The sequence below is a fragment of the Camellia sinensis genome, chromosome 8, assembly GCF_055761805.1.
Source record: "Camellia sinensis isolate YWXY chromosome 8, ASM5576180v1, whole genome shotgun sequence".
Lineage (NCBI taxonomy): Eukaryota > Viridiplantae > Streptophyta > Magnoliopsida > Ericales > Theaceae > Camellia > Camellia sinensis.
In genome coordinates, this window is record NC_138968.1 from 130,082,082 (window position 1) to 130,091,812 (window position 9,731).

Here is a 9,731-nt window from a genome sequence, read left to right on the forward strand (position 1 = left end):
AAAATGAAAACTTAAATTCAAATCAGTTGTTTGAATGGTTTGTTATGGACTTGAAAATTCATTGATATAAATCACTAAAACTAAACACTTGAGCTACATACCAACAACAATAAAAAAGAACATAAAATCCAATAAAACACTTGAGCTAGATAGAGTCATTTTCATGGTTTCAAAAGAACAGATTTTTTGAAAGGACAACTGAATTCCATGGTTTCATGTGTTTATGTCATACGTGGTCCATTTTACTTTTTAAATTTATTTTTCATGTTATGCTTATTCTTCTTGGGCAACTCTTATTTATTTTCTGTCTTCCTTCTTTTTAAGGATGAATTTCTTAAGCAATATTTTGAGGGAAGATGGCGGTTTTGATTACAAGAAAGCAATTGTTGATTCAATTGTTATCCTTATAAGAGACATCCCAGATGCCAAAGAAAATGGGCTACTTCACCTTTGTGAATTTTGCGATATCTCATAATTCACTATGTTTTCTTTATTCTGAGAAGAGGAATGGTTAACCATTTGTTTGCAGGTTCGTGATAGGGGTACTCTATATCTGAATATGCTTGAAGTTGATGGTGCAATTGTTGAAACTGATAAAGATGTGAAGAACTTCCTTTTTGGGTCTTTGGATGTGCCATTAGTCAACCTGGAGATGAGTTTGAAGAACTACGTGAGTGTTCCCAGAGAGTTGTCAGTCTCTTTATGCATTGTGCAATGTTTGTTATCATATTCTCACGTGTTTGTTCAATACAGGTTCAAGAACCTTCAGAAGAGCCTTTTGATATTGATTCTGTACCTAAGGAGGTTAAGTCTCTTCCACTTGCCGAGAAGAAGGCCCCTGGTAAAAAGCCAACTGGTTTTGGTAAAAAGCCAACTGGTTTAGGTGCTGCTCCAACTGCTCCCACGTCCACTGTTGATGCTTATGAAAAGCTTCTTTCCTCTATCCCAGAGTTCTCGAGCTTTGGGAAGCTTTTCAAGGTTTTTTACCAGACACTCCTTCCATTATATATACTGATTTTGACTATTGTTGATAATCTGCTGATTCAGGTTTTTTTTTCATATAAATTTTTGTTTCCTGTACCAGTCTTCGGCACCTGTGGAGCTTACAGAGGCTGAAACAGAATATGCAGTTAATGCTGTTCAGCACATTTTTGATAGGCATGTGGTGTTCCAGTACAACTGCACAAATTCAATTCCCGAGCAATTACTGGAAAATGTAATAACCATCTTAAAAAAAGTAGTAGTTCTTTTATTCTGAAATTATTTTGGGATAATCTCTCAATTTTTTTGTGCTTACTGCCAGGTCACCGTTGTTGTGGATGCTTCTGACACCGAGAAATTTACTGAAGTGTCAACAAGGCCTCTAAGATCTCTTCCATATGATTCACTAGGACAAACATTTGTGGTATTTGAGAAACCAGAAGGAGTCCCACAGTTGGAAAATTCTCGAACATGTTGAAGTTTATTGTGAAAGAGGTACTGTTCGTGTTTTTATAGTCATGTTAGACACAGGGCTACAAAGTATCTTGGTGTTGCTTGGTTATATTTGGACATGTTCAAGCTTGGCTTGAGCTTATCGAGCTGTAAAAACATTTATGCTTGAGCTCAGCCCGATGGGTACTCTACTTTAGCTCATGAGCCTGTTGGTCTTGTGTATGGCAAGAAATTTGAAAAAGTTCACGGCCTGATTTTTTATTTAAAAAAAGAAGTTAAAATTAAAATTTTAACAAAACATTGTTGTTGTTGTAGACCACATGGAGGAAATTGCATACTTTTGTACACTTTCCACTCAATAAATCTATGTCCATCACTGGTTTCTTAGAATAGCTTGTTAACATGCAAGAGTAAACTTATCCTATAGATGTATGGACAAAAAAGTTACTTACCATTTCCTTTGCTTATTACTTATTTGTGAGGTGAGTTTTTCAGTAAGGTTACATATTATCCAAACTTGTATCAAATTCTTAGAATAGCTTGTTAACATGCAAGAGTAAACTTATCCTATAGATGTATGGACAAAAAAGTTACTTACCATTTCCTTTGCTTATTACTTATTTGTGAGGTGAGTTTTTCAGTAAGGTTACATATTATCCAAACTTGTATCAAATCTTAAAAAACAAATAAATAAAATAAAATAAAATGTAAAACTTTAACAACCTTTTTCTGGGCTGTGTTGGGCCAGCCCATGAAATGTTTTCCAACAAATGTATTTCTTTGAAAAGGTCCAGTATGCCACAAGTTCCATAAAATGGTGTCGTATTCTTTCTTCCGCGTACCACTCACCACTCACCTCACCCAATAATCTCCTTAGCCTCTTCACATTGACTCTTCTTCTTCTTCTTCTTCTTCCCCAATGTTGGGTTCGCTTCAAAACCCTTCTCAGCTCTCAAAGAAGGTAATCTCATTCATATTTTTGTTTTTGTTTGTTTGTTTGTTTGTTTTCTTGATTTTCTTGTTTTCAATTTTACTAATTAGTTGTTTTCTGTATATCTTTTTCACTCACAGCAGCAGAAACAGGAAAGAGAATGGTTTGCAGTGAGTTTCAAGCCAGAGAATTTCATTCCAGGTCTAGTCATTGGTTTCATTTTTGGGTTGTTCTTGGACTTATCAAAACCCATCAAAAACAATAATAATACTACTCCTAAGAAGGCGGCCAATCTCTTACTGGGAAAGCAGCAAAGACTGGTCTCAACTAACACTGATGAAGAGCTTAAAATGGTACTGTCTCTTATTGTACCGCCTCAGTTCTTTGTTCACTCTGCTTTTTATCTTTCTTCAAACATTATTGTTGTAGAACTCAATTAAATGTTGTAGAAAACATTGTTTGATTTTAATTGTTTTTGCTTTTGGGAGTTTTCTATCAATGAATTTGATTTAGAGGGTGATATGTGATAGGTGGGTTTGATCTTTGTACTTAGTATAAGGAGTTTGGTGTGATGTATTTGGAGATTTTGATCAATACTAAGCAGTTTGGTAGGAACTGTTGTTAAAAAATATGGAGTAATCCTATTAATATGCTGCTACTAGAACCCATTTTTTTTGTGTTTCTTCCTTAATCAGTCAGTGAGTGTAGTTCAGATTGATTTTTAATTGTTATGTTACAATAAGTGATGTTTTGCATGTATTTAAACTATACCTAAAAAAGAAAAAACCCTAATTGATCGGATTGGACTATTGTTGCTTGGAAGGCCCTTTGTTGAATTTTGATTGCAGTGTTGTAAGATATATACGATTCTATTCAATTTCTTATATAGTCCTGTAAGCACATAAAGGTGAAAGATGTAGGTATTCATATGCTTTAGAAGATTTTGGTTATTTATTCAAATTTCTTAAGCAAACCAAGTACTCTGATCAGTTATGTCGTGTGTGTGGATCCGTTTTCTCTTTTCCAGGTAGAAGACTGCCCCATAATTAGTAGCTGGGCTAAGTTTTATCCATCGAATTGCTGAATGTGAGCTTGTTTTCTTCCAGGATGATAATAGGAAGTGGGTATGCACACTTCAGGATCTATTTGTTTTCTTTGCTGCTGAAATCCTATATCACTATTAACTAGAATTCAACCCCAAATGGTAGAGATTTGAGCTTTCTTCTGGAGTTTTGAGTTGCATATTAGCTGCTGAAATCCTATATCACTCGTTTATAAACAAATGGAATAAAGAAAGCATAAGCTGTTCTGCCAGTTTTTGGTGATTACTAATTCTAATCTACTTTTATGGATATCTATAAAATCATGCACCTTTCCACAGCATACCAAAGGCATTAAAAGTAAGGTATGAACCAATTATAGATGTTTTGCTGGTGATGGTCAAATATAGCTCCTTTGGTATTTTCCAAAGTATATGTTTAATTAATTTGTTTTCAGTTTTTACATAATTGTCAGAATGCTCTCCATGTGCTAATTCGATTTACTTCTGTTGCAGCTTACGAGCATCAATGGAAGGTTTTCTTGATGCTTTTATGGAGCAAGTAACCGCCTTTCCGAATGTAAGTACTTAATTGAGTTCTGCTTTCTATGGTATGATTGGTGTCTCATGATTTAATCTGTGCAGCCTCAGAAGGAAGCAATTCTTGTAATTTCTTCACAGCATGGTTTTGACTTTACCAGGATAAGTTATTAGACAAGCATATAGACCATTTTGATTTTAATTGATGTATTTAAAGTCTGAATTGTTTCTATTCTTAGGTATGTAATGCATTGTTTTTTATTTTTAATTTTGTTTTCAAGCTTAGTTTATTTATTATTTTAATAAACATTAATTATTAGTTCTTAATAATTGTTTGCCAGGTTTTTTTTTTGTTCAACCATATAAAATTAACACAATCTAAAAATTAAAAAAAAAGGCTATGGTGGCTTTTAAAAACGTCACTATATCCCATCCCAACGGCTAGATTTTAAAATGAATAAATGTCTATGACGGCGTTTTCAAAAATGTCGCTAAATGTCAGAGTGACATCACAGTACAGTTAGGGTAGGACATTTGGCGGCGTTTTCAAAAACGCCGCCTATACTAATATAACGACGTTTTTTAAACGCCATAAAGTTATAGCGACGGCCGCGTCCTCGACGTTTGGTACTAAACGCCACAAAAAAAATTAACGACGTTTTTAATACTTTTAGCGGCGTTTTTTAAACGCCGCTAAAAGTGAATTTTCCAGCAGTGCTCATTTGATCTTCTCCTACCCAGGGCTACGCCCTTCACTGCTTAGGGCTCTGAAAGGGGTTTTCTGTGATAAATCTCTGAGATTATGGTAGATTTGCATATTGTGATGACACTTCCACTTATCGGGTCATGTATGGAGCAGATCATGATATAATGTGGCTCCAAAAGGACTTTGGCATGTGTGTCTGCAATTTGTTTGGGACCAGGCAGGTAAATTTCCTATGAGGTTATTGATCAAATGAAGTGTTAAATGAGAAGGCATAATTTTTATATGGATTTTTTTATCTTTTTTTCTTCTTCTCCTTTCTAATATAGTAATTATGGAGTTTCCATAGGCTTTTTTATGGTCTTTTCATTTCAAGCCAAAACACTCATCATTACAATTCATAATTAAAAAAAATGCCACTGCCTCATCATTTTGGATGGATTTTCTTGTAAATTTTTTTTTGGGGTATCATTTTGCCTTTTCATAAGTAGAAAAGTATTACTCAATCTTAGAATGCTGCAAAGCCGGCATTTTATGACCTTTGAACAAAGCCTCATTGTTCTGCACATTTTTTGTCATTCTCTAGATACAAAACCCCCTCAATGGAAGCTTTGCAAAGGCTTTGAGAAAAGTTCAAATCAGGTGCTAGATATGCAATTTGGAGTCTCCCTCACAAATTTGAAGTTGGTAGGTATTGGCAATGGGTGGGTATCACTTCAGTTTTTCTTCATTTAATTTAGTTGTTTTGAACTGCATAATTGATATAGGAAACAAGTTTGCTAGCCCTTGTCAACAGAAATGTGGTTATTTTTGTATTAATTTGTATTAGCCCCTTTTTCTGCTTTAAATTGCTTAGGGTTTTTCAAGTTTCTATAATTTAAGCTGTCAGTTCTTTAATTTTTTATTTTTTATTTTAGATGTATTGCTCTATGACAACATAGTACAATAAGGAATTGTGAATTGTCATTTTGATAATGGCATATTTTGCTATGGTGTTTTCTTTGACTTCCTTACAGGTTGCTGCATATTCACATGGTTATGAGCTCCTAGATCCACTGGAACTAAAGACTTGGCAACTTGAGGTGATTTTTGTAATTCTATATTATTACAACTCTGTTAATGTAATTTTTGTTACCATTATTTTCATGTCAGCTGAAAAGCCAAGTTTATATTTGTGGGTGCTGATTTTCGACCACACTGCCAAATAAGAACTCAGTAGGAGAGGACAGGCAGAATAGATCATGCCCAAATAACCTGTCACAGAAAGATAAGACTCCGGTGGTGGTTCGTCCACTCGGGGGCACTCCAACGATTAAGTTAGTACTCAGTTATCTCAAAGATAACAAATAATGCTTAACTCACTAACTAGAATACAAAAAGCATACCTTAGACCCACGAGGGTGCCTTACTTTTATAACTTGCACTAACCTGATCCCTGTAGAAGCCTAGCTTCAATGGACTTTGGCTCAATGCTCATCTTGGACTCCCAGCTAGATAGAGATAAACTCTTTAAGAGCTTCATCTTTATCCAGACTAAGGTCCTCTCCCATTCTAGGACTCTTGTCCCTTATCCACTCATCTTGGATTTCGATATCTCCGCAGATAAACCCGGCCTAGCCAAGATCACCTTGGCGTCGTGGCCAAGAAACGTGGCACCTCGGCTGACACTTCGGCGTCACCTTGGCCGCGTGTTGTCATTCACAAAATATGTCCCCACAACTGCCCCCTAGGTTCTATTACCTCGGCATCCTGAGGTGATGAAACCTACATCGTTTGTCCACATAGCACGTCAGCTAAGACTTACTCCATCCTTTATGGCCGATATCATCATACGTCGGCTTCTCATGACCAAGACTCTAAAGTCTACTTTATCAATGACCAAGAACAAAGAACCAAGTTCTTCAAGTTCCTTAACCGAGATCACTCCTATAGCAAAGGTTTTTGTTTCATTAAATCAAGAACTCCAAGAGTTTTATCTGCGCATGAGCTGTCACGCACGGTTTACTTAACCGTTTTCTCTACGCATCGCTCTCTCATTGGTTCATACCTGAAACGCGCTATCAGGTCACGTCGCATCTGCGCACGCCGCCTGACAGACACGTCATCCAAGGCATTCCATTATGGTTTGCCACCCTTTCGAATTTCTAACAAAAACTACTTCTCTCTCTCTCTGTCATTTCACTTTGCATTCCTTCGTTTTTGCTCAATCTTTCTCTGTCTAAAACTTCTCTCCCAAATCCTCCATTGTCGTTCCTTTCGAGCTCTGCCACTGCCGTATTTACCACCTCCGGCGCACTTTTCATCATCTACTTTTGGTTATTCTCGTCATCTGACTCCGGCAACCTTCATATTGGCATTCATTTCACTCGGCAAGTTCACAATTCCTTCCCCCTTAAGTTCGGTCTCTGATTTATTTCGAACTCTATTACATGTTTATACGTTGTTTGCTACCATTGTGAATATGTTTTGTGTTTTTGAATCTTTACTTGTACTTTGAATTTCATCATTTTGGGTGTCAAACATGCTTGTTTGCGACTTAGTTGTTCAATCTATCTCTGAGTCTACACACATGGTTCACGGCCCTTGTGCACACACACGCACTATTCATGTGTTTGATGCTTTAATAGTTTGTTACTGTTTTTGACTTTTGCATAGCTACACACACTTACGCAGTGTTCTTGAATTTCTGTTTGTTTTCTTGAGTCTGAATCATTGCTCTTTTCTGTTTTTCTTGCTTATTTCCATATCTTTCCCTTGATTTCTTGTTTCCATATAGATATAGGCCTTGGGTTTTGATAGAAATCACTATCTCTAGGAAAATTGAAACAAATTCCCCTAGATCTTGAAAAACCCTTGACCTAGTTCCTGTTTAGGGTTTAGCCGAGGTCCTTCAAACCCACACCAACCACTCTCTTTTGAAATCTTGCACATTCTTCCTTTAGCCGACATCATGGGTATGTTCAAGGGGAGGGTAGATACCCCAGAAAAAATAGAGTATTTCCATCGAGAGTTCTCCATCCCAGCCGATGTTCACCTTGGACTTGCTGGGGAGGAGGACTCTATCATGCCCAATGGGGATTCCATGCCCTTCCCAGTTGTTGCTTTCATAGAGTATGGACTTAGGTTCCCTCTAGACATTCTTTTCCGAGAAATCCTTTATTATTACAAGCTCAACCCAATGCAACTGGCTATTAACTCCTATAGGGTCATCAATGGTATAATTGCTCTAGCTAGCCGAGAAAATGCTAGGATAACACTAGCTGACATCCAATATTGTTATACCATGTGTGGCCTAAAATTCGAAAAAGACTACATCTATTACCTCAAGCTAAGATCCACAGCCTACAAACTCATAGCTAACCTCCCCGACTCCAACAAAGGTGCTGAAGATGATTATTTCATTGTCTCAGGCAATTGGGAATTTGCACCTGACGACGACCTTCATCTCTATCCTCTACACCGATTGGTGTTCAAAGAGGATGAGGGCAAGAACCAAGTGTCAACTTTTCTGCTTTAAGACTTATCACTTTATTCCCTTTATATGTTCTAATGTATGAATTTTGTTCTTGCAGCTTTCCCTCAACCCTCAAAAGATTTTCGCCAGTCCTTCTTTCCCAGCAAGGACTTGAAAAGGCTGTTAGGCTTGCCGGTTGACCAGCGCAAAGCCCCTCTACTGCTCAACTACATTCCAACTTACAAATCTAACTTACCCGACGTTCCCAAGAGAAGCAGGACTCCTCTCTCTGCTACAACTCCAACAGTCGCCTTCTCACCAAGGCCAGACCAGGCCTCATCTTCTAATCCAGTTAAGGTTACATCAATGTCTGCCGACGCCGACGCTGACGTCAAGCTCTACCAAACGTACCAGCAAGCAGAACTCGTAACAGCAAATGTCAAGGTTCTGAGGCGTCGGCTTACGATCCTGTAAACCCATCTACCGCACTTCCAGCAATCCATTTTGGTACCAAGGTAACGGTCGCTTCCACTGCCGACGAAATGGGCTGCAAACTGGCAGTTGTTGAAGACTTTTTAGCCAACATCCCAGGGGTTATGACAATGCAATCCTCGCCTTCTCCATCCTAATCAAAACCAAAGCCAAAAAGATTGAAGAAGGCCAAGGCCACAGTGACTCAGATTGAATATGAGGACACTGTGCCAATTTCGCAATTGGCTAAGGTTAAAAAGAGTCAAACAGCTGCCAAGAAAAGGCTAGCCGAGGTCGAAACATCTGATTCCCAACCGCCGAAAAGGCCGAGATCTGAGCAGCCTGAGGGTAGCCACAGTTTCCCTCGCAATATAACCTGAGCTCCCGAGGTCATGGTGGATGACAGGCCCTTGACAGCCAACGACAGCGCAATGAACCTTGAAGTCGACGTAGCCCTGTCAACGGCTGTTCTTTTACCAAAAGACATGAACTGTATGGCTGAGTTATATGAATACGAAAACTTCGCCCTTTTGATGCAGCACTCAGTCTTGGTAAGTCTCTTTCTTACTCTTTTGTAGTCTTCCTATGTTTAGTCAAATTTCACTAATCTATTTTTCTTCTTGCAGGCTATCCAGCAGGCTCACTCATACGCGGTCAAGACTGAGATGACAAGGAAGGAGTTGGCACAGAAGACTAAGGAAGCTGGCAAACTCCTTTCCTCACTTAACCATGTCGAAGCCAACAATCGAGCTCTACTGGATTAGGCCAAGGCTTCCAAAGCTGCTTAGAATTTGGCCAAGGAAAAAGCTAAAATGGTCGATGCTAAAACCGAGGCTACCAGAGCCGATCTGAAGGCTGCCAAGGCCAAGGCTGCTGATCTAGAGGCCAAGCTTCAAGAGGCCCTAGACTCGAAGGAGGCCGAGGTGAAGGCAGCCGATGAAAAGGCTTATGAAGAAAGGCAAGCCGCCGTTCGTGACCAGTACAAACAGCAAGTCAACCTGGCTTGCAACCGAGGTTATTACCTTGGCTGGATAGCGGCGCTCAACAAATTACTTGTTCCAATGGACTCTAACCTCCAAGACATCAATCAACTTCAAGTGTCTTTCCCTCCAGAGCCTAAGGACTCTGGTGATAAAGCCGACGAAGATGATGCCGAGGA

The 9,731-nt window shown here is 38.5% G+C and overlaps 1 protein-coding gene across 5 annotated transcripts; it reads left to right on the forward strand.

Annotated features, from left to right (window-relative positions):
• Positions 1-305: 305 nt before the first annotated feature.
• LOC145797115 (coatomer subunit gamma-like) lies at positions 306-3,975 on the forward strand. Of its 5 annotated transcripts, XM_082883468.1 has the most exons (5): positions 306-670; positions 754-978; positions 1,085-1,216; positions 1,304-1,476; positions 2,509-3,304. In XM_082883468.1, exons 1-4 carry the CDS (start codon positions 560-562, stop codon positions 1,457-1,459), a joined length of 624 nt encoding a protein of 207 aa, XP_082739594.1. In that variant the 5' UTR covers positions 306-559; the 3' UTR covers positions 1,460-1,476; positions 2,509-3,304. The 5 variants fall into 5 exon arrangements, with proteins under 5 accessions (XP_082739594.1, XP_082739596.1, XP_082739595.1 ...); XM_082883470.1 differs by lacking the exon at positions 2,509-3,304 and having other exon boundaries at positions 309-670; positions 1,085-1,158; positions 1,304-1,459; XM_082883469.1 differs by lacking the exons at positions 1,085-1,216; positions 1,304-1,476 and adding an exon at positions 3,393-3,975 and having other exon boundaries at positions 320-670; positions 2,506-2,718.
• The last annotated feature ends 5,756 nt before the right edge of the window (positions 3,976-9,731 follow it).